The 24,892-nt window shown below is 45.0% G+C and overlaps 2 protein-coding genes across 10 annotated transcripts in view; one reads left to right on the top strand and one right to left on the bottom strand.

Annotated features, from left to right (window-relative positions):
• The window catches only part of CDC42BPA (CDC42 binding protein kinase alpha), a 150,709-nt gene extending 144,813 nt beyond the window's left edge, over positions 1-5,896 (top strand). For all 8 annotated transcript variants that reach the window (XM_052687179.1, XM_052687223.1, XM_052687214.1 and 5 more), the window contains one exon: positions 1,218-5,896. In XM_052687179.1, the coding sequence (XP_052543139.1) occupies positions 1,218-1,349 (132 nt within the window). In that variant the 3' untranslated portion in view covers positions 1,350-5,896. The remainder of the gene's footprint in view (positions 1-1,217) is intronic.
• A 2,017-nt stretch (positions 5,897-7,913) lies between these two features.
• COQ8A (coenzyme Q8A) overlaps positions 7,914-24,892 on the bottom strand; it is a 33,359-nt gene continuing 16,380 nt past the window's right edge. For both annotated transcript variants that reach the window (XM_052687260.1, XM_052687268.1), the window contains exons 6-15: positions 20,348-20,470; positions 17,106-17,191; positions 15,903-16,043; positions 14,924-15,005; positions 13,470-13,563; positions 12,486-12,627; positions 10,890-10,997; positions 10,653-10,718; positions 9,759-9,845; positions 7,914-9,320 (exon numbers count right to left, since the gene is read on the bottom strand). In XM_052687260.1, coding sequence (XP_052543220.1) covers positions 9,027-9,320; positions 9,759-9,845; positions 10,653-10,718; positions 10,890-10,997; positions 12,486-12,627; positions 13,470-13,563; positions 14,924-15,005; positions 15,903-16,043; positions 17,106-17,191; positions 20,348-20,470 — 1,223 coding nt within the window. In that variant the 3' untranslated portion in view covers positions 7,914-9,026. The remainder of the gene's footprint in view (positions 9,321-9,758; positions 9,846-10,652; positions 10,719-10,889; positions 10,998-12,485; positions 12,628-13,469; positions 13,564-14,923; positions 15,006-15,902; positions 16,044-17,105; positions 17,192-20,347; positions 20,471-24,892) is intronic.

The following is a 24,892-nucleotide window of genomic DNA, read 5'->3' as shown; positions in this document are numbered from 1 at the left end:
CATTTGGAAGAATTTCTTCACAGAAAGGGTGGTCAAGCATTAGAGCTGGTTGCCCAGGGAAGTTCTGGAGTCTCCATCCCTGGAGGTATTTTAGAGGTGTGTGAATGTGGCACTCAGGGACATGGTTTACAGATGGGACTCGGTAGGTCAGCTTGATGTTTGGACTTGATCTGGAAGGTGTTTTCCAACCTAGATGGTTCTGATTCTTTTTCAACTCTGGTCCTGGTATTTAACGTGCAGAAAATTCTCACTCTGCTCCTTACCTGGGATTTCAGGAGCAGTGAGGCTTCCAAAGATACTGGCTGAGCAGACTAACAGCTTGATAGCAACCTCTCACAGCTTGAAGCGCTGATACTCCTTCTGTCCTTTATTTGCAAAGACTCTTAAGCTGTAGTAGCAAACATTTCACAGCAGATATTTTGTTGTAGTATTCACTCTTGAGTGTGTGAAGTTAATGAGATTACTTAAGAATTATCATGTAACAATTCCATTTAGAGCAGGAACTGGATTTAATCATTTATACACTGTGCAAAACAAAAGTATCGTTACAACAGGACAGCAGTGCTAAACTCAGTCCTTTCAACCAAGAAAGTTATATGTAGAAGAGTTCAATCTGAAGTTGGCCAGCAAAACTTCCCCAGACTGTTTTCTAACCAAGAAATGTGAAAATTCAGAGATCACACAGGATTTTCACTGTACAAAAAATATATCCTTCCAGTTAAAACTGGCAGTCAAGCATCAGCCCAAATACAGGTCAGACGTATTTGCACTCTGCTGTGCTGTGGAAGAGCTAACTAGACTGACTTGATCTGGATGGATTGAATTAATTTCCTGTGAGCATCACAGAAGAAACTGTGATGAAGCCTATACAATGCAGATTCCACTGTTTAGTACAGGAGTATCTCAGATCTGTGAAAAGGCAGGAGATGGAGCTCACAGTCTGACGCTACACACTGTCGATGCAGAGTGATCTGTACTCTGCAAGAATCCCACAGCTGCTGTGTCCTTCTGTCCCCATCAGGTTACGCGTGCTGTAAGCAGACTGATCTGACAGTTTACTCTTAATTCACACCCCTGCCAAGAAAACTTCTCAGTATTTTGGGGCACAAAATATGTGCATGCCTGTGATTCCAGTCACTTGTTGCTCAGACACCTGCACTCACTCAAACTTTCCATCCTGTTACTTACTGGTGTTTTTCTGTGTATTTTGGCTGCAGGACTCCGACTCGCCGAGACACTCCACTGCGTCGAACAGCTCCAACCTCAGCAGCCCTCCCAGCCCTGTTTCTCCTCACAAGACCAAGAGCCTCTCCCTGGAGAGCTCTGACCACGTGAGTTGGGACTCATGAACTGCTTCAGCATTCAGATTTGACACTACAGCAGCTTGCTGTCCCCTTCACTTGCTCCAGTTCACACCTTCACCATCCTAACCCTCCTCATTCCCCGCCCGAAAGTCAACTGGGAGCCGGGTAGAGAGGAAGGTAGAAGCTGGTTGTCTGCAGCACTGCCTCACCCTCCCTTTCCCAGATTTGACAGCAGCGAATGAGTAAAGCTAGGGTGTTGGTAAATATCAGATGCTGTAGATTTGTCTTAGTGTTGGTTTCATCTTTTGCGATTACAGCTGCTTTCATTTTCAAAGACGTGTATTTATCCTACCCCACAATTCCCTCAAAAGTAACTTAAATAGACCAGACCAGTATCGGCAAGAGAAAATTTAGAGGGATTTTTTTTTCGTACAATAGCTCATTGTACTGTACAGAAGCAGCACAGAGACCCCTTCCCCTGCATGGGGAATGATTGGTATGTCAGAGGCACATAAAAGCTTTCAGCCACCATGTTTGAATGTCTATCTGATTGTTGCCAGCAAATACTTATTGATTAAGATGATGCATATTTTACTACACTACAGAGTTTAAATAAATACACAGATGTTAGAGTAAAATATGTATGTATATATTAAAAAAGGAAAAAAAAAAAGAAAAAAAAAAGCATTGTGTATGCAGCAGAAGATGGATGCTTATTTAAGAGAGCCTTTAATTTAAGATTTGTGTTGTCCCTGTTTTCATACTCAGTGATATCCAGATTTGGAGGCCTGGCCTAAAACCTTTCACAGGACAGATATTCCGTTCGCATATCATTTGCTGCACTGCTGGGAGAAGCCCCTGCAGTACTTTCCCAACGTTTCTTTATTTCTGGCAGTAGCATCTGAGGCTATAATTCCTAAGCTCGTGTTAATCCCGTCCTTTGCAAAAACGACAGTGGTTGGAAAGCGACCCCCCTGCCCCGACACCTGAGGGCACCCATCAGCCAGCTGGCCATGCTGGGTGCAGGTGTGTGGCTGTGCAGCTGCGAAACCTGCAGTGGAGGTCCTTACAGAAGCAAGGGAGCTCAGTGCCACAGGATTCAGCAGGAAAACTGTTTCCCTGGGTCAGACTTTGACCGGGCTTCACTAGGAAGGGAGCAGTCTTCCACTTCTCTTTCATCATCCCTTAACAGAAACCTGTTGTTACCAAATAGTAGTTTATAATACACATCAGCCAAATGAGTGCTCTTACTCTGAAGCTAGCTGCTGCTGGCTGTGCTGTCACTGTAGCAACGACAAACCTTGAAGACTGACCTCACACTGTTCACACTGTGGCCGTCACAGATGCCTGGTCACCCACAACTGCCATACGGGTAAGGTTGGTTTTCCTCTCCCTCCCAGCCCGTGCTGTGGGTCTGTGCAATTTGCAGTTGTTTCTTTGTGCTCACCTGCTGTTCGGTTCCAGTCGCAGGCCAGGAAGATAGAAAGTATTGCAGTGGATGACAGAGGCCAGTGAGGTTGCAGAAATAAGTAAAAAGCTGAAGCTGGTCGTGCAGTCACCGGAATAAATTGAGAAACTGACGTACAAAGGGATGGTAAGAGGAAGATCTCTCTCTCTCGTTAGGTAGCAAGGCAGATGTGTTTTTCATTTAGGAGTGTTCAGATGAGCCTCTTTTCTCAGTAGTATTGTTGCTGGCATTATACTATGACCATACTCAAACATGTAAGGGCTTTTTGTATTTAAAATACTGTTTTTTGTGGGTTTCAGAAACTTGCTATGGCTCTTAAACCATTCCATATTCTTGCAGTTAGCAGTAATATTGTGTTTCAACCGCATAGAAATGTTTGGAGTTTTCCAGTTTCTGTCTTCTGTAATGGAAGTTATAGGTAAGTTCAGACTGTGTACAGGTATGAGCTAAGTGTGGAACAGGGGATGAGACACAGAGATCATCGCCTGCACCATTTTATCCTGCTGGATCTCCTCAGTAAGACTTCTTTTTCACCCTGAATCACAGCTTGTCCAAGCTTGTCAGTGTTACATTAGGACAGGCATTCAACATTGTTTTAAACATTGTTTCAAAACCTGTCTCTCTCCAGTTTGGGTTTTTTGGAGTAGCAAAACGGTAGTGGTGGTTTGTTTTCACTTCAAAGCTACTAGTGTTGCAAGCCCGGCATTTAATACTAAAGGCCTTAGCCAGCAGCTTAGCACTTGCAATCAATTCCTTCTAGAACTGATTTTCATCTTTGTGAGGGACAGAGAAGCAGGGCATTATTGGCATCACTAGAACTCCACATCAGCTTCTTTCTACAGGCTGCCTATTGCTTCCAGTATAGCCACTGCTTTTCCCCACAATTCCCTCCTTTTGGTGAAGCATGTCCACACACTTCTCGAAGCCTTTGCAGACTAGTTTTGTATTTACTGTATCTTGTATTTAAACATTAATCTTATTTTGATATCGAGAGAAGGCATTTAAACAATAGTCACGTAAGGTAGAGCCGCCTGTGCAACACGTCCCCTGAGAGAGGGTCACCACATCGTCCTTGTGGGCGTTTCTGTAGCTGAGTTCATGCTCTGTCTGAAAATGGAGCCCACAGAGCCATGACACAGCAAACAAAACGACCAAATGTGCCCGTTTACTGTGTCCTGGTGCCTGCAATCTACTGCTACTCCAACCCGCTGCAAACAGGCATTTTCAGGCAGAGCAGAGGGCAGCTGTGTGACACAACACTCCACAGGAGGAGAGCTCCACAGGACTGCACTGTTTGTGCACCACAGTTTCTAAGCCTGGGCATTTTCCTTTAGGATTACTATATTTAATCGGTAGGTTGGTACTGTGCATTTTGTTACGCATCTGTTAAAAAGAGAAACAGCAACTGTTCTCTCAGTTGAAAAGCAAATGACCACATCACTTATTGGTAAAGAGAAATGTCGTCTTGGGACTTGAATAGCTTTTATGTATTTGGGGACCATTTGATTACACATTCGATTTTAAACCATGCTCATCTTTTTTGTTGGCACAAACACTGAAAACAAAAGCGTTCTGTAGCTGAGCTTTACGCATTGGGCTGGGGCAAGCAGCTCGGTCATTTGAACTGTAGGACTTTTGCCTGGTATCTCAATGACAGTTGTCTTTTAAGGTTTGATGTCTGCTGCTTTGCACTGTAGCATTGTTTCACCTCCACAGTTTGAGGGCTGTAACTTGTCTGGGGAGCTTGAAACCTCCCCTTCAGTCTGTGACTGTAGCATATGTTCTGTGTACACAGTTATGTGTCTAGCTGATTTTTTCCTTTTGGCTGAGACTGAAGGTATCTTGCATTTATGACGCAAACATATGGGCTATTGGTTTTTTGCTTTTTATTGTTAATTTTGCAGGCAACAAAGGATGTGAAGATTCAGGCAGCTACTAAGGACTCCAGGTTAGAGAATGCAAAGGTTTGGTCACTAGGTTTCCCCTGTGCATGCATGGACACAGGCATGTGCTTTCCTTCCACATATCCTACACCCAAAAGCAGGGTTGGAGTACACTCTGCTCTGTTCTATCTGGCCTGTAGTAAACAGCCGGTGGCTCCAAAACCCATCCATGTAGCTGTGGAAGTGGCTGCTTTTCCTCTCTGTTAGCTGCTGCAGCTTGTTAGGAATGCACGTTTTGCTCATCTTAGCGAGTTTCATAACTTGCTGTGCCTGATTTGGTTCTGATAAACTGAACAGCCACCTGTGTTAGTCTCAGGTATGCAGCAGAGGGAAGTAAAGGGTCTTGTAACAAAGAAGTCCCCAGAGCATCGTGTTCTTTCTCATTCCGTTTTATGCACTTCGTTTAGTTTTATGCAAATACATTGAAGGTCAAATCTATCACAGTGCAACTACCCCTACCTCCTTAGCCTGGGAATCAAAGTGGCACATGTAGCTTCAGCTGTGGGTTTGGGTTTTTCTTTTTACATAGGAGTCAGTTGCTCAAAGGTAGTGGGATGGTTTTCTGCACTAGCACCAAAGCACGCAGAAGGGCGCAGGTGTGTTCAGGCTGTGTTTGGCAGGTGCCCTCAGAAGCAGGCCTATGGATGTTCCATGCTAAATTCCAACTCTGCTTTGTCTTTCTTTCCAGCCGCAGCTTTGTGTAACCTGTTTTCACTTTGCGTTTAAGAAAGTCTCATCCACAGGGAAGAAATCCACAAACAAACCAGTGTTGGTAATTCAGAGCAATTATACCTGCCTTTTTATGTATGACAGTTTCATATCATTTATTTTTAAAATATGGGATTTTTTAGGTTTTTCATTGTAATATTATTGTACAGTTTTGCATGGCATAGATGTAATCACTTTTTTGTTTTAGATTATAAAAGCTGACAAGTGTGCGTGTGGGGGAAAGATTCTGCTTTTTGCCTCTTCTCACTATTTTGTTTAATGCCCTCAGTGTTGTAGGGGACATTGTAAGAGATTCTCTGCTACAGAACAATGATGTAGATTCTTTTGCACAGAAATATTTAAGGTGGAAAAGTCAACAATGTAAAAATGACTCACCACCAATATTTTATGTTGGTAACACTTAATATTAACCTACTTTGATGTACTGCAATAAAACAGGGAACTGTTAGAAATGTAGAAGTTTTGTCTTTTTTTTTTCTTCTCATACCTCTGCTTAAGCTTTGAGGAAGTGATGTAATTGTGGTTTTGAAAATATAATGGGCATATTTAATGCATCTGCATGAGGACACGGGGAAAAAAAGTACTGCAATTCTATTCAGCTTATCACCTTTCAGAAAAACTTACCCAAACCCTTATACTTTTTGCTGTAGCTTGGTGGAACGCTGCCTATTCCTTGCGCTGTGACCTGTGCAGTCACCTTTGGTTCCACAGTGCATGGCAGCGGGCCTGCTGGTGTCAAAGCATTAGAGAAGTGGGAAGCGAGCTGTGTGTCAGGGGCCCTGTTCATCTCCCAGCACTCATTTTCTGTCTTGATGAAGTACACAGAGTGAGTAAAACAGTCTGTACAGCACTGCTACTCTGCAGCTTCACAGAAGCGAATGTAACCTCTGGTTTGCCCTGTGGAACTAAGAACTGCTTCTGTAAGAGGAACTTTCTGGAACGTACAAGTTTGCTGCAGCAGAGGAACATTCAAACCCGTGCCCTGCTTGTAGCTAAGCAAATTCACTAGCAGCATGGAGCAAGCAGCAGTGATATGATAGTCTTGCTCCTTGAAAAATGTCATGACTCTGTTGACTTCAAGCCAGAGCACAGTGGTTCTTGCTCTTTATACTCTGAAGCAATTCCTCATGTCACAAAACTCTGGCCAAATCTGCAGAAATTATTAAGGCTTTTGGAACGTGCACAAAAGGCCAGGAGAAGCAGGGCCTGAGCTCTCCTTAGCTCTCCTACTAAGGGAACAGCTCACCTTCCGCCACTTGTTATCCTTAAGGCAAATGCAAAACAACTCCATTGTTCATTCTTTAACAAGCAGTATCTCTCTAGGGAAGGGAATTGTTTGCTGAGAACTGAACACCCGTGCCCCAGCGTGGCATCCAGAGCTGTGGTCACACAAACACTGCATAGCAAACCTCAATAGCTGTGCCTGCTGGAAAAATTGAACAGTAATGCAGTTTTGTGGTGGTTTTTTTTTGTTTTGTCTTCCTCACAAGTCTTCTAAACTTCTAGCTGTCAGCCTTCAGGGACAGAAGCCCAAGGCATGACAGCTTTTTGTACTTTGCTTCTTAAGCACTAATGTAAGCATTAATATCTTAAACAATTCCAACATTTTTTACAGCTGCAAGGTGTAGATCCAGAAGAAACTATTTACTACCTCACGTAGATCAGAACCCATAGCACCAAGATAAGCTACTCCACTAAATTTAAGCAGCTTTATGCCAAATGATTATTTCACTGAACAGCAGAGTTCATACTTCTCAAAGGATTAGGACTAACCTGAGGAGGACTTTTAGTACTGGATCTTTCTGAAGCAAAGTCTTAAATGAAGCAGATACATGCTTATGGTCGTGGAAGAAAGGTAACGCAATAACCTGTTCCCTTATTCCTCAGCCTCCTGAGAGAGGCTGTGCATTCACTTACCTATTCTTTACTTCCGGAAGCGTCAGAGGTCAGGATTTCTCACAGTGTACCGAAGTCTAAGATCATACAACCCTCTGGCATTCCTGGGCTGCATTAACTCAATAGGATCAGTGGAGTCTGCTGCTGAGGACGCCTGCCTTACTAGCACCAGGTAAGCATCAACTCTCACTGCCACTTTCTTCACAACTGGGAGAAGGACAAAAATACCCATGTCCAGAATACTTGTAACAGAATAGAAAGGGAAAACCAAACAAAACAAGCCTGTTGCTAGGGACTGTTAGTGGGCAGGCAGATGTTCAGGCTGGCATTGCTCTGGCTCCTGGTAATCTTATTAGCACCACTGTTTGTGTGTGACAGAGCTGGAGTGGAAGGATGAAGTAATAAACAGGCCACAGATGATTTTGCAATGGTCACCACAATTTGTGGAACCAAAAAGCACAACAGGAAGGCACTTGGAAGCCTCCCCTTCTCCTCTGCTGTTTATTCCACAGATTAGCACCTGAGTCCATTGGGTACTCATTACCCCAATAGAAGACAGAAAAACTGCAGGCCCACCGCACAAGCACTTGTTTATTGAAATCAGAACTCGTACAGGTACAGGGCTTCGTACAAAAATCTAAGAAAGTTTGCTAGCTTGACTTCAATAGTTGAAAATTGTGCGTCTGGTTTTAAACGTGTCATATCAGCAAAAGCTTGAAATATTCACGCGAGACAGGAGGTGTTTGGCTGCCTTGCCATAAGCTTTGCGTTACCAGAAAACAGCCACAAAGACAGACTCACTTGTTAAGAGTCCAGCAAGCAATCGGTGTCAGAGATGGAACTTATCTAACTCAATATCAGGAAAGATGATAGCTACCAGACAGTGAAGAAACCCACTATCTGTGCTGAGATATAGTACTGTTGGTTAAGCATTTGTCTCCCAGAACCAAAGACTGTGAGAGTGTGTGTGTTTGTGTGTGTGTGTTTAAAAAAAATCTTGGCACTCAATTCTCAGACTTCTTTCTAAATGTTTCCTATGTTTGCTTTGCAAGCCAAAGAGGAGTAGAAAGCTTAAAACCTCATGCTATGTACACACACACATACACCCCTTGTATTAAATCAGTGTCAGTAAAATCCAGGGGGGTTCTTGGACTGCCACCACTTGACTTACAAAACCAGGGCAAAAGGGGGGGACCTCGTGGTAGGGGTACACCTTGGTATTTCATTCTATAATGAAAACTACTTGAATTCCACCTTATCAAGAAAGAATGAAGTTTTTTTTTAAAAAAAAAAAAACAACAAGTATTTCTGGGGGAAGAATTACCAACGGATTTCAATACTGAATTCCACTCTTGCTCTCCTCCACCTACCCATTATAAAACCCAATCACTGTGCAGCCACCATCACAATGTTAAAAATGTATTCAAGGTAGTTGGCTGGTGCCTTGAAACAGTACAGAAGCACTTGTGCTATTTTCCTGCAAGCTGCAGGCTGTACTGGCAGTCTTAAGTTTAGGACAGACAGAACATGAAAGAACAAACTTTGTCCTTGTGAAACACACGCTTGGCTTCCAAGGCACAGGCTGCTGCAAATCAAGAGGATGGAGAGCTACAACGGAACACATGGGAGGCTAGAACGCTCTTTGCAAGGCACAAACTGTGCCCTCAGAATATTAGTTCATTCTTACTAATCCTCTGGCTTCTTGCCCCTACTGCTCCAATATTTGCTGTATGCCTCTTTGAACATGTTTTTGCAAGGAATTTTGGCCTTCAGTTTGGTGCAGATAAGGAAAGAACCCCCCATCTTCCGATGAAGAGAGTAGGTCTCTTCTGGTGGAGGAACAAGACGATGCTTCAGCATGACTGGAATTAAACCGTGGATCTTTTCAGTGGTGCTCTGGTTGCCAAAATCAAAAGGTTCTTCAGATGCAAAAGCCTCTCCCAGGATGAGGACAGCGTTTAAGTGGGCATCTTCCATTTCCTGCACAAAGTAAAAAGGCGCAAATAGCATCATTAAATATCTTAAAGACCAGAGAGGAAAAGAAAAAATGCTAATACTAACAACTGCAGCTTAGAGAAATACCTAGCTATACCCACAATGAAGATAACCCCTAGATGCTGACAGACCAAGCAACAGCTGTTTAACGTAGCTTCAAGCATCTGTCTGTTCAGCCACAAGACTGCAGCAGCATCACCACCTGCAAGGTCTTGCCAGGGGATAAAGAGAGGAGGGAACTGGGGACATCATTGTGGCTCTTGCTGTCATAAGAAATGGGAGAACAAGAGCTGAAGCACTTTTTGCCTTCCTCCCTCAGCCCAGCAGCGGGGCTTTCACACCACAGTCAAGAAATTGCAGAAGACCTGCAGTCTTCAAACCTTTCACTGCCCATCACTAAAAGCAGATGCTTCACCTCCGTACCTTGACTTCATAGCCAGTGAGGAATTTCATTTCAATGGACTTCTTCAGTACTCTCTCTCTGTCCATGTCAGCAGCTGCCTTGATTACCTGAATAGGAACATCACTTTCAGGAGATCTGGATGATAACTGACATGTTTTCAGACTACAGTCTCATTTCTCATTTTCTTGCCTCTGTTCCCCTTTTTTGGGGGTCTGCACATTGACCCCCATAAGAGCTATTGAAACAAAGATGCAGCTAGTGGCTCTGCAAAGCTTTCTCCTGTAACTGTATACAGGCCAGAGAACATAAAAGACATCCAAAAAAGCTGCATGACCAATCACTTCATCACTGCAAAAACACAATAGAACTAACTGCGAGAAGCTTCAGGTGAGGTCTGCTGGCCCCTGCAGCTCAATTTAGCAAATGCAGAAAAAGGGGATCAAGAAGGAAGCTCATATGACTGCAGAAATTTGCAATTCAGCGACAGGCAAAGACAGTGAACAGAACAAGCAATTCCTAAACACCCTCATATAAAAAACAAAAAATAAAAAAAAATCAATGAATTCCAAGTGGGTGAGTGAGAAGAGGGCATGGCCTTCCAGACACTCTGCTGCCTAACTCCCCTGGTAAGCAGCATTACAGTCCTCCACATTTGTCATTTAGTTTAAACATCAGAATACAGGAAGCCAGAGATCTGCAGCAGACATGTATAAGGCATGGGACAAAAGTAAGGGATAAAACCGGAACAGAGATTTCATCTCCATCCCTGCTTCCCTCCACAACTGAAAGCAGATTTTAATACAAACACAAAATGATACAGCTAAGAGAAATGAACTTTGGAAATACTCTGAAGAACCCCAGAGCAGCATTCTAAGAGACACTGCAACATTCTAAGATACACTGCAACTTCTCACCTCGATGTAAACATCGGTGAACTTCTCATCAAATCCTCGTGTTGCTCCGAAGTCCAGCAGAGCCACCTGGAAATAGACAAACTTTTTTGTATTACAGCATCAACCACTTAAGGAAAGCTTGTCATCAGAAGACACCCAACATGTTCAGGAACTCATAAAACTTTGGGAGTGGAGAACAATCAAGAACTGGTGAAAAGCAGCTCCTGTACAGGCAGAAGGGGTGCTGCCTGAACTTACCTTGTGCAGCTGCGGGTCATAGAAGAAGTTGGACCAGTTGGGGTCAGTCTGCATGTACCTGAACTCAAACAGCTCCCGCAGACACAGGACCAGAATGTTGTGACAAATCTTGAAAATCAGACAGAATAAGAAAAAGTCAGCAGGGTGGAAGGCCTATTCACACATGTAATTTACAGCACACGTAATTAGCACACAGGAACACATCTCCACACTGGCAGGAACTATCTGCTTCATGCTGCAAAACTCCTGAACTTGCTGAGAGGTTGCATCTCAGCAGTGTCTTCACTGTGCAAGAACGGGCGCAGCGGCAGAGGTGAGGAACACCAGCAGGGTATTACAGCCTACCCTGTAATAGAAAGCCCTGCAGAGCATGGCCACAGTGAAGCCAGCGTGGCTCACAGGACTCAAGATGCCCTGTTCCACAGCATTTTGAGTTAAAGGCATGAAAGGATCTAAAAGAGGAGAACCTCTTCATTTAAAGCTGCTCAACAATGTACAGAGCTAGGTCCAAACCTTTAGGGGAGAAGCAGCAAGCAGACAGCTTGGGCCTGGCAGGCATAGGGGGCAGCAAGAGCAGTAGTCTCCAGAAAACCCACAACTGTATTACATACAGCAGAGCTTCTCTGTGAGGATTTTTAAGCTACAGCCTAAGTACTGCCAGCCTCATTGTGCCTGTCTTCCAGCAAAGCACCACTTTCAAAACAGAGAAGAACAGTAAATGCAAACCAGGCCCTGTTACAACATGCTGCCATTTGGATCAGAAAGCTACACCAATAACTTCAGTTCATCACTTAAAGGAAAAAGGCTGTACCACCCCAGGTTACAGCCTGCTAAACTGTTAGAAGTAGCCCTGATGATTGAGCAGCCCATTCAAGAGGACAAGCAGCTCAGGGATCACAGGCAATCAGTTCTGGCATAACATCAAGCTCAGTATGGTGCACTTTTCCCCAGTGACCTGCTAACAGCTGGTAACTCACAAGGCAAAAAAACCCACCAAACCCATATCCAAATACCAGTATAGTTATTCCTGCTACTAGAACAGCTGCTTCTCCTACAACAGCACTCCAGTCCCTTGCTATATTCAGCACCAGTGCCTGGTCACAACCACATCCCTGCTCCTTTTTACTGCGAGGTACTCTTCCAGCAGACCTCAGGCCAGAGGTGATACCCAGCCATTTGGGTGTGGGGGGAGGTGGGGATACTTCTGCACTCTCACCCAAGAAAACAGCTGAAAAGCAAAACCCTTCCTCCCCCAGCTGACAATTCCTCCCAGGCTTAGGGTCATCTGAGAGAAACAGAGCAGAAGTTACTCAGGCTACCTTTCCTTCACCTACCGTTGCCACTCACCCTCAAACTGCTCCCTGTGCACAACTGCCAGTGCCTGTAAGGTCTAAAACCAGCCTAGGGAAAACTCAGCACTGCTCCCAAATTCACTACACGGAAATCTTTTGAGAGGCTCCAGGCAATCTCGCCCACTCCAGCCCTGCATTACACTTCTCAGAGTTTGCCCTCCCACAAAGCCTCAGACTCCCACTCAGAAGGGAGGCCCCAGCCATGCTTCTCTGAGCTGGGTGAAAAGAGACCACCCAGCAGTACCTCATTTCGGATCTCCTGGCTCAGCCCTACAGCTTGATCCAAGGGGAAGCCAGACACCAGCTCTGTGGTCAGGACATGTTTGCTGCACAGCTCATCCACTACTCTTGGAACGTAAAAGAAGGGGTGGTCTTTCAGCAGCTCCCTAGGACATGGAGAAAGGAGAGGGAAAGGTTAGGAGTGCCACGAGCACACAAGTCCCTCTGCAACACCTTGCACAACACACAGCCCCTTCATGCAACCTAAGGCAGCACTGCTGCACACTCCTCACACCCTGGCTGCAGCTGCCAGGGGACGTTTTGCTCAAGAGTTACAATAAAGATCAAGTCACCAGGAGCCATGCCACCAGTTACAGCTGCTGATGACTCCTGAGGTCACATCATCTGTTGACGCAGCAGCATTAGGACACTGAGGGCACTGGGCTGCTTTGCTCAACCTACTCCACTTCAGAGCAAGACTATGTTTACAGAAGAAACTGTGAGAGAGAAAAAGAGCAAGCCATGCCACAGGAACAGTTCTGCAGGGGGCAAAGCCTGCCTGCAGCAGCACTCCCAGATCCAGGCTTAGCATAAAAGCAGTCTGTACGCCAGCACTGTAATGAGAAAAGGGAGCAGCCAGTGCTGGTGACAATAATTGCTGTGAGAGGGGTGAACTGAAAACGCTCCTAGATGAAAGAGAATCTTACCATAGCTAGAACAGCACTGCAGCCTGCCCTCAAGAGTTATTACAGTACCTTCATGCTGAAAGAGAGGACACCAGCTGCCTGCTGCATCCCCTAGCTCTGATATTCAGCAACAGTTCAGCTAAATGAAAACATACCTAGCCTAGCTGAGAAGACGTGGTAACACAAGGGGTCACGAGCACAGACTATTCTCTTGTGTCCCAAGGGCATGCAATTCACCTCCCATCTGCCCCTGAAGTTAAGGCACCTCTCTGCATTTCACACGCACACGCAGAGAAAGGTTGAAGGCACTGATGTGAACTTACTGGAATTTCTTCGCGCAGGCAGCTTCTCTCTGGTAGTCGCACTCCAGGGCCAGCTCTCTGCTCAGGACTTCAATCAAGTGCTCAGGGAACAAACCTTAAAAGCCAAACAGCAGAAAATAAATAAAGCTTTGGGGGAAAGAAATAAAAAGAGCTCCTCAGATTAAGCTTGCCAGAGCTGCAGCTGAGGAACAGCCTGCTACCAGCCAGCTCTGGGCTGGAGAGTGGAAGAAGCCCCAGAGACCAACATGCATTTTCAAGTTGACAGAAGTTCTGCATGTAATCCCAGGCTGTGGCAAACAGCTGATGCATAGCAGTATAAACTCACACTGTACTTGTACAGCCAGACCCACCTCTTCCGCTCTCCCACCCCTCAACCCAAGCTGCTTGTTCCTGCTGTTGTGCTCAAGGCAGCTCTTGTGTGGTGCTGACATGGCTCCACAGTGAGACACACCAAGGAGCAGAAGCACCCAAAAACCAGCCTTGGCAAATGCAAGAAAAACAAAACAAAAAACCCTCCAGACAGTGTCTGCCTGCAACTAGGAGCACTGCATAAAAACAGTCACTGACTACACATGTGCTGCACCAGCACATGGCCAGGGCCTGAATTGCCAAATCTGGATCTTCCCAGTCTTGGAGGTGGAAAACCCAACTGTGCCTTGGGTCAGACACAGCTTCAACTACAGCTTCTGCAGGGCCCTGCCCAGGCATCATAGAGGAACTGTCACTTCGTCAGCACGCAGCCTGGCTTAAGGGCAACGTTTGTACAGTCCTGCTGAGATTCACAGCTGCTGCACATGGTGTGGGGGAAGAAAAGCAGTAAATCCTGCATTTGCTCCTGAAAAATGAGTGTACTCAAGTGCTGGGACTTCGGGATATGCCCAGTTCAGCATTTACACCTCTCCACAACTCTGAGATAAGCAGAGAATAACAGGCAGAGGGCTACAGAAAACACAGGGAAGAATGAGTTCTGCCAGCTGTGCCAGAAAATAACAGGGACAAAGTATGACTACATGTCAACACTGCCATGCTTGAAGCCTAGAAAGTCATCAAAAGTGAGTATTACCCAGACAATTGCAAAGAGTACCAATGGGTCCTTGACTATAAAGAGCACATAGACAAAAGCACTTTACTTTGCTGTGTGCATGCGTGTATATGCGGCCGTGAACATGACAAAAAAACCAAACAGGTGAACTTCCCATGCCATTGAGTGATGCAGTGGCAGCTCTGCATCAGGAAAGGGAAGTGAAGTACAGCTCCCCAAGTTGGCCCTGCATCCACAGCCACTACATTCTGCTTTCTTTAAGAAATCACCTCCTAGAGAGACTAAGGAGGAGTTCTAGATTCTTTCCACTGTTTCCTCTCTCCATTGTATGGAGAGAAGCAGGCAAGATGCAGTTTGAAAGGTGTTGGCAGATCTCAACATGTATCAAAGGAACAAAACTGTGTCTTTTTACCTTCAGGCAGAATATTGCTCATGCTCAGGACAGTCATCAGGTTATTAACATCGCTGTTAATGCTCTGGGCAACTCCAGGGTACTGCAGAACAGAATTGGAAATTACAATGTTGAGACTAGGTAAACTCAGAGAATCTAGTTTTACAAGTAAGATAAAGAGACTCCCAGCTCAACATGAACTGAATCTCTATATAGCCATCTACAGCCTACAAATATATGAGGGCATACTCCTTTAACAGCTTGTTTAGAGCCCAGGATCTAAAATGGGCCACAGAGAGACCAGGTGACATTTACCCCTGGCAAACAGAACAACCTCTCAGTTCCACTGACATGGAATCTTTAGCATGTGAAAGAAATCCTGAGTCATGAAACCCAGCAACACACAAATCCCTCAGACACAAATCCCAGTGGCAGCAGTCAGCCATTTCCCTGACACAGCTGAAAGCACATGTCACTGACAGCACCAGAGTGTTTCACACATAGCAGCACAGCAAACAATGAGACCTCAGCCCATTTCTGGCAAAGGCTCCTACTCCTGTTTTTTTTCACCTAGTCTGTAAAGATGTGTACGCTGTTGTGGAGCAGAATGCACATTGGTGCCACTTTCCATTGCTGTTGCCTTGGCGTAACTTCAGATATCACTCTGGACAGAACCAGTTTGAAAAAAAGCATGTGCTTCTTCTCAAGGCCTGTGTGCATCCCAGAGACAGGGCTGACAGGTAGAACCCTTACACACAGCATTAGCAGGCATAAACAGTCCCTCAGCACCATTAGCCCCACACTGCAGAGATGTGTGAGAGGTCATCTAAGCTCAGACAGTGCCCCAAGATAACTCTGCCGGAATTGGGGTATGACATTGCTGGATCCACGTTTCATTTGTATGAAAATGTTTATTTATTTAGCAGTAAACATACTTATGCAACTCCACTGCCTATCTGTGGAGCACAAGCAAGAGAAGAGGCTGGTCTGTAAAGCTCACCTGAATTTTCATAGCAACTTCTTTTCCATTTTTTAAGCGTGCCAGGTGAACCTGACCAATTGAAGCAGCAGCAAAAGGGCGTTCTTCAAAGGATTCCAGTTTGTCTCTCCAGTTGGGGCCAAGGTCATTGTTCAGCGTTTTCTATAAATGAAAGGAAAGCATTAGGAGACAGAAGGCGAGGATTTAAAATTTTCTTTGTTTGAAGTCATGTTTCTCTAAAGTTACTTGCACTGAGTACCTACACTCTGCTTTCTAGATTACCTGCCCTCCCTTCCTCCCACTGAGCATGCAATTGCATGGAGCAGTCCAGCCAGCAGTGGTTCCCCTCACTAGACAGATTCTGAGCAAATCTATGTGAGGCTGTGTTACTGCGGCCGAAAGAGCAGCTATCCTGAGCACAAACACCACAGTCTTAGGAATAAAAGTGGTCTTTTTGGGGCCACTGGTTATCTTCCAGAGAATGAGGAAGGAGTTAGATTCCCTTCTCTTCCATCATGGCAAGCTGATCAGAAGCAAACCAGGCATGCAAGAGTGACTCTCTTTAAAGGCAATATTGAAAATTAAACACCACAACTTGCATTAACAGCTTTTTTGTTACACTGCCAGACTGCCATGCTTAGGTGCTGGCTCTGCTCAGTGTCTTTCAGTAGTACTGGCAACTCTGTTTGCATTACCCTTCACATCTTAATTATCCAAGAGAGGGAGAGAGAAAGAGAACATCTATGAAAGGAAAACAAGCAGCTTGCTTCATTCAAACTCTTCTTGAAGCTGGGTTAGATGCAACCAAAAAGACAAAATTGCCAAAATTTCCATTAGACTCAGACTTGCGAGTTTGTTTTTAAAACGGGATTTAGGCAATTCTAAACACTGCTTTAACACCCATGAGAAAGAAAGTGAGGCTATATTAAACAAGACCCACATGTTCATATTTGTATGTAACTTCGTGTTTCACTAGCATGGCTTCAGGAAATAACCCACATTTTTCCTTTGCCTAGAGCTGAATTTCTATGTATGGGAGAGAAATAGCAGCACACAGTTGAGATTAGGAGTCACATGTCACCAACAACTGAAAAAAAATGCAACCCGTACTGAGGGAGTACTCTTACTTGTCAGCCTCCCTCACTGGGGTATGTAACAGATGACATTTATTCTGTTATTGCCCCTCCTACCCAGTAAGCAGGAAGGAACAGGAATCTTCCTCACCATCATCTGCTTTATTGGCATGAAGTCGGCACTCTGACGTACGCGCTCAAAAATTCTCTGGAGGTGAGGATTGATGAAGGCATCATCTGCCAAGGGGAAAAGCAAACAGCAGTCAGTGCAGGCACTGCATTCCTCTGTTGCTCTTCAGCACGCAAATAACAGATGCCTGCACTTCAAGTCAGGTTCTCCTGTCCCCAAGCACATCTCAGTGGTGGTTATGAAAGTAATTCTAGCTCAGAAATAGCATGCCCACAAGTGAACCCTTAGGCAGACCTCCTGAAGCATCACACCTCTGGAAATGAGCCAAACAGAAGTCCTGCATGCACGCAGCAAGAGAGGAAAAAAACTACTCGTTCCTCCTCACTCCCATCAAAAACAGCCTATAACCTGAAATTCTCATAGGCTTATCTCCTGCTGCAGCTAGAGGAAGTTTCTGCACCCTCTCCCAGTCAACAGTGGAAAGACAAAGTATGAATACACCAGAAAACACATTGAGAAACCTCTTATACTTTGGAATCAAACATCCGTTGTCGTGATGGTCACTGTCCAGGCTGGGAGAAGTCAAGATCCCACACATCCAGTAACAGCTCCACCAAGAGCAATGGGCAGCTCTGCACAGCGCAGAGGCTTTTGCTACAATGGCAGGTTGCACAACCTCAAAGAGCAAAGTGCTCTGCCCAAGCCTGTCATCTGCCAGCCATACAGCATTCAAACAGGATGCCGTGTCATGGACCAGATTACAGAAGAAACCTTCTGGAGAGTCATCCTGATGACCCCAAGTTCATGGTATGGTTTAATCCAATTCATTCCAAGGGACAGCAGTTTCTCTAGAAAGCTGTGCAATATTAAAACACCACTTACGCAAGTACTGGACTCAGAGTAACCACTGTTCAGCACCTGCTTTTGTAAACAACTCAAATGAATTGGGAATTCAGCAAACATATTTTTACCTTCGTAAGAAAGCATGGGAGAAGAGGGGTCTTGAAAAATTGGCCCTCTCCCACAAGCAAAAGGTTTCTACAACAGAGAAAGCCACTTGCTCTGGCAAACATTTGGATCCATTAAGACTTGTAGAGGAATAAGATTTCCCTGCTGCTCTCCCAGCTCTGGAAACAAGCCCTGGCTACCAGCCTTATTTTTGAGAACCTGTACATTTCTGATGCATGTATGTTTCTGATATTCATGTGAAAGTCCATCATTGATGTGCATTTACAAATACATGTACAGCTGTAAGCCTATCCCAGGAAACAAGACAAACAGCCACTTTAAGAGCACTGCCCACTCTCCTGGGAAGTGGAGTGGGAAGGAACTGGGGAGGAAGTAAAAACACATAATGCAGAGAGCAACATAAAAAAGCAACAACAAAACTCCCCTTGAAACTGTCAAATCTCCAATATTTCCTAGAGCACATGCACCTTAACTGAGTGGTTTTGGCATCCCTGTGCATGACCTTCAGGAACATGGGTTCCTAACAGAACTGCTCGTTTCCAGAAGCAGACACCAAGTTTTTTAAGGTAACTGCTTTGAAATTTCTGGCTGGTTTAGCCTGCAGGTGCTCAGCTGCACCTGGACAAGGCGACATTCAATTAGCACATAACTCTATTAAGACAAGAAGCCATTTCAAACTCACTAGGTCACTGAGAAGCCCAAGATGTGGCAGGAACTGTGCTAAAACAACTTGTCCAAATTGTCAGCCCAAGAACATGGGCTGCTGCAGTGTTGAAAGTACCTTTCACCACGACTGTAGCACTGCAGGATTCCAAGGTCCTGTGATCTCCCTAAGCAACGTAGCACAACACACACTTGTCAGAGGAGTCAGACAAGGGCTGCGCAGTGCCACTGTGGTTGGTAAAGTCCTGCATGTTCTTGACACCTGAGTGAAGTCAGTTGGCATGTGTCCCAAACTCCTGCCAAAGCTCAACAACATTAGGAGGTAGCAGGCAAATTACAAAAATCCAGAGCATTTCTGTTCCTCAGAGATGGTCTTTCACAGCTACAACCTTTATAACCAGACTCTAGGCACGTATCAGTGCAACTCATAACAGTGTCCTAAGAATTTTAAGTTAATCTCCACCTACAGTACACAAGTTAACTTCAGAGCCTATTTCCAGACATGGCTCACTTATCCCACATGTGGGGCACTGGCCACACAAAATAGAGAATAGAGAACTCCCAAATCTGCACTGTGAACTACTGGTAGCAACACCTGGCAGCTTCTGGAGGGTGAGAAAAGAGCATACTGCCTTTGACATATCTACTGCTGCCTGCCACCTAGCTTGGTCAGTGCTGCCATCAGCCCAGCACACACACACACAATACGTGATGAGCAAATGAGCAATAATGCCATACCACCATTGGCTAACCCAAGTTATATAATACTATATGAGATCCAGCCTTAGTAAACACCTACAAAAATTCAGGTAGAAGCACAAACCAATCTGAGCACTTCAAACTCCCAGACAACTGACTCTGTTTCAGCGACATCTAAAAAGCCATTTCCAGACAAGTGTAAAAGCTGTTTTTTGGTGGCTCTTTCCTTCCCCATTTTGTTGGGCAGGAAGGTGAAGCAGATAGGTTCAGATAAAGTTTGAAATCAACACATCTGCTATCTTCCAGGAGTAATCAAACTAGTAAGTTCAGTACAAAGACAGAGCTGACTCATACCTTCACCTGTGATCACAGACTTCAGAGCCTGATGCAGTAAGTCAGTATGAAATCTCTTCTGGAGAGAAAACTGTTTTGTGTACTTGATAAGATTATCAGCTATGCTGTTTTTTCTAGCAAAGTTTCTGAGCATGTGAATCACCAACAGGTTGCTGTAACAGGAGAGAGCTGTGGATATTATTTCAAACACTTCTGGTGAACAAAGAACAGGATCATGTTCTTGTCTTCTCCTCCTTTCTAGCAGGAGGCTTGTGAGCAGAGTGTGATACAGCTCTGCTTCTCCACTGCTTTTTAGCACAGGCAGTAAAATTCCAGAGTCATCTAATTTTCAATTGATTTCAGTTGTGTGCCTGACTGAGCTGCAATAGGGGCACTGGGAAAGCAGCAGTATCTATACATAAGTTATTTCAGACTGGGATTAGGCTGAACTGAATCAAACATATCACCATTGCTGTCCTCACATTAGAGAGCTGCATGCCTAATGTCCGCATTCACTTTGCGCTGACACATTTCAGACATATCACAAGAAACTGACAGGCAGCACAGCTGATGAAGATAGGACCTATGTCCCCACTTACCTTGGATGCTTAACATCTGTCCCAGCTTCAGTGCTGCCCCCCGGACCTTGCACAAGGTTCTCACAATTCTTTCTGCGTTGGCCTCCGACAGGAACGGGCTGGAATCCATCACCGCTTTCTTTCCTGAGGGCAAGGAGAGAAAGCTTATGGATGAAAATCACCCTCAACTCAGTAAGCTCACTCCTCAAGCCCACACTCAACAAGAGACTTGCTTTTCCTTGGAGAAAAAAATTAGGATTACAACCCAGTCTTCACTGCAACCCAGGGGCATGAATATATTTGCATCATACTCTCTGGTTGGGGCATTGCTGGCTTGAGGGCCAGCAGCACTGAGACACAGCAGCACAGGCATCCATGGAGGCTATGAAAAGTGTCCAGGATGGTGGTGTTTGAATTGGCTGTACCAGATAGCTCAGTCTAACACACCACACAAAGGTTTCCCAAGTCTTATGGCATAGGCTGCTGTATAGTCATAGCTTCAGAAGAACAGCAAGGGTGAGACACAGCAAGGGGAACTGTCAAAAACCTTGACAGCACACTGGGATTTTCTGAGAACGTGCTCACAGGGTGGGAGCAGAGCTCATACCAGCACCCAACCTCCTTTTCCATATCCAGTATTCTTGCCTGAGACACACACATGAACACACTGCTGTGCAGCTGTACTTTTAAAGCATGCACTAGCCATCAGTAGAAAGCAGACATAGTTTTCACGTTTCTGAGTCCATAATTGCATTATTCATAAACTGAAATCCACTGTCTCCTAATGCACAGGTAAAACAAACTGTCCAGTACCACAACCCCAGAACATCACGGTTGCATACAGCATCTTGAAAAAGCATCAGATTTTGTGATGAGGTTATAAAGCCAGCGAAATCTAAGGAGGTTGTTCTCACAGGAGAAGCCCAGTAGGAGCTCTCATCGGGGATACCACATTTTTCTTTGACAACTGTCAGAGGAAATCAGTTCCAGATATCTTTCCTTCCTACATCCTCAAATACGTGTACCATTTCTCACCACGTTCTTGCAGGCAACTTGCTACTGAGAAAAATACCTAGTTTAGATAGAAGAACATCCCAGCAACGATACGGTTACTTGTTCCAATGCAAGCAACAGCTTGCAGTCCAAAATATACAGACTCAAACATATACGTTCCTGTCCCCAAAGAAGGATTGACTTAATTATATTTCTTTTTAAAGAGGAAAGGGAAGGAGGAGAGAAAGAGAGCGACTGGATTTTTTGATCCCTTTGGGTGAAGCAACCCAGAACTCCTTCTCCAGTAGGACAGCTCCTCCAGCTCCCAGAGCAGGGACAGAAGGGGTGGGCAGGCACCCACCAACCACTTCTCTTGGAGCTGCTCAGCGCCTGCTGACAGAGAACCAAGCAGGAGGGAGGTCAGGCCTTACAGCCAGGCTGCAGAGATCGGAGCTGATATGTTGATCTTCAAGCGACTCTGTTTTCAACACTTCAGAGGAAAGGGTACCACGGATAAAACAGCTGAAGCCAACGCGTATGATAAGCAGAGCCTGAAAGGGCACAGCAGCTGCAATGGCCCTGATGATCTCAGACAGATGGAAATTACTGGTGTGCCGTACAGTGATTACAGCAACAAGAGATCCTCTCCATGTCCAGCTAGCTCTCAGGAATGTATACAGAGAGAGCTCAGATTGGCCAGGGGACAGGGAAAAAATAGTACAGGAATGCTTGAAGGCATGTACTGAGTTCTGGCTCTCAACTGCCCATGAGAAAAATTCTGGGTCCTTAGCAGTGATGAGACAAACAGTCCCTCTCACAAGCTCCAGACACATAGGAGCAAAGGAAACTACTAAGTTAAAGCCTTGCCTTCCTTCATAACGCCTGCACACACAAATACCCTATTCTGAGAGTACAGCAGGATGAAAGAGTTAGTTAATGATTAAAGTCACTTCCAGAGGCCAACGAATCCTAACAAAGAATTTTTATCAGAGAAGCAGCCCTGCAGAGGCACTCATTCTCTTTTCCTGGCAAGCACCTCATTGAAATCAAGACAAGAAGGGCACTACCTAATCAACAATCTGTCCAAAAGTAGGTGATTAGCTGTTGCTTGTTTATGTACATTGCTAAAAGTGGGCATGAACAAGCAGCTAACCTGAAAGCAAGAGTCAAAAGTAGTTTTATGTAAATTTCAGTGAAGAAACAACATAGAAAACAGGCAGTCTTCAACAAGTAGGTGGAAGACAACAGGTATAAAGTGCAGCAGAGTTCATCAAAATATGTTCTGTGTAAATTTTCATTAAGCTCTTCCCAGAGATAGCAAGCAACGTTTGATACTAGAAACTATTTGCTTTTCACTTCAAGATCAGAATATTTTTTTCCACTGGCACAGGCTGCCCGGAGAAGCTCTGGATGCCCCATCTCTAGAAGTGTTCAAAGCCAGGTTGCATGGGGCCCTGAGTAGCCAACCACGACACGGGGGTTGAAACCAGATGATCTCTAAGGTTCCTTCCACCCTAAGCCAATCCATAATTCTATGACTTGGCACATATTTGTTTTTAGGGCCATCTGCCATACAAACCTTGGAGCAAGGGAACAGTCCGGAACACAACCCAAGCGCTTAAGACTAACAATTCAAGGAGTTTGTGTTTCTTCTTTCCTTAAGGAAATAGACACATGCTCAGAGCTGGGCTGATGGTCAGCCCTTTGGGGCTTTGGCAGACTCAGCATGCTGCCTATCAGGATGGCCTAGTATATAAGCCATTAATAAGTTACTAATTTGACCTTGAATCCACAACGCCTTTCTGCTAGTAATGGCAATATTTAACTGGGCAGTGTTTCATTTTTATTCATGGAAATTTGTTCTGCTCTCCCCAGCCTCTCTACCACTGTGCACTTAGACACCAAATACAGTGACTGCCACTGCAGACACCAATGACTCAAGAGGGTCTTTTAAAATCAGCCTAACAAGAAAATTTTCACTGGAAATAAAGCATGGCCATTTTTTTTTAGAGTAAGATGAGAACCTAACCAGTTATCAAAGCACTTAAAGAGGGCAGCCATATGCCTCCAAGCCCTTAAAAAGGCCCCTGCAATTCCACACAGAAATTGGTGGTGAAAATTATTTATGCTAGCATTGTTACTAGAGAACGCACAGGAAAGCAGACATTTGCAGTCTCTCTGTTTGATAACAGCAGGGGCAAGACAACAAAAGTACAAACCATACTAGAAGGACCTGCTGCTCAGGAGTTTGGGGCTTGCAATTTTGTGTCTGTAGGATGCTTCTAGCCCTGTTTCACAGGAGTGACATTTTCAGTTGTACTTACTGAACAGGAGGAAAGGAAACCAAGAGAAGACTCCTTCCAGTCACTCCAGGATGCCACCACAAGTGTGAAATTCTCAGGCATGCCTTTCCATCATATGTGTGTCCTGCTTGTTTGGTGTTCCAAGAAATTACTGTTAATATAGTGTAGCAGTGGCAAGAGAAATGACTTCTAATTAACTTCCAGAAAACAGGACAATATGTCATTCTCAGACAAGAGCCTTAGTAACTTTATGGTGCTGGCAGCCAGAAAAATCTTTCAACCCAGGCACAAATGCCTCAAGTTGAAGTCATCAGTGGAGTGCAGAGGTACTTTTTTGTTTGCCTGTTTACAGAAAAAAGAAATAAGAGGCAGAGGTACCTACACAAGAGTTTTCCTCCCCTGATAGCAAAGGCTGGTATTGCCAGAAAGAGCAGTAAGAAAATGGGATCTTGGACCCAAATCTACATACATGTCCTCTGCCATGCATGTCTGCAGCAGCAGAGCCCTCAGAGAGAGGTCTCATCCAGAATCATAGAACCCATAGCTTGGGTTGGAAGGGACCTCAAAGATCATCTATTTCCAAGCCCCCAGCTGTGGGCCCCCAGCTCTGCCCCTCCACCAGCTCAGGCTGCCCAGGGCCCACCCAACCTGGCCTGGAGCACCTTCAGGGATGGGACACCACAGCTCTCTGGGCAACCTGTGCCAGTGCTTCACCACTCAGAGTGAAGAATTTCTTCCTACCCTTTCACCTAAACTTCCCCTCTTCCAGTTTAAATCCATTCCCCCTTGTCCTGTCGCTACCAACCGTCATAAGAAGCTGGTTCCCCTCCTGTTTGTAAGCTCCTTTCAAGTCTGCATTGAGGTCTCCCTGCAGAAAGTCATAGCCACTGTAGGGTCCTGTGGAAAACATGGCCAAGGACGCTATAGCTAGAGGCAGCGGTTAACTGAAGAGCAGCGAGAGTGAGAGCCTAGATCACCCACAGTCCTTCTCATGTTCTTGGTTTGAGACACTCCAAGAAAGCAAGAGGGCTGAAATAGTCTTTTCCTTCTGCCTTACTTCAACACCACTCTTGTCCAGTTCTCCTCTACAAAGTATAACCAATGCTCCAAGATCTTATCTAAGCAGACAACAGCAAGAAGCAAAAATGAAAGCAAGTAAGACAGCTAAAAATAAAATCCAGGTAATTTTTGCAACTGCCTTGCCCAGCAGTTAAGTCAGCAGCCTCCACTGCCATATATACTAACCAAGGTTTGTTCAAGAAAATTACTT

This window comes from Tympanuchus pallidicinctus, unplaced genomic scaffold, assembly GCF_026119805.1.
Source record: "Tympanuchus pallidicinctus isolate F22 unplaced genomic scaffold, pur_lepc_1.0 scaffold1, whole genome shotgun sequence".
Classification (NCBI taxonomy): Eukaryota; Metazoa; Chordata; class Aves; order Galliformes; family Phasianidae; genus Tympanuchus; species Tympanuchus pallidicinctus.
The sequence above is the reverse complement of the archived record's forward strand: the minus strand, read 5'-3'. Positions and strand labels throughout refer to the sequence as shown.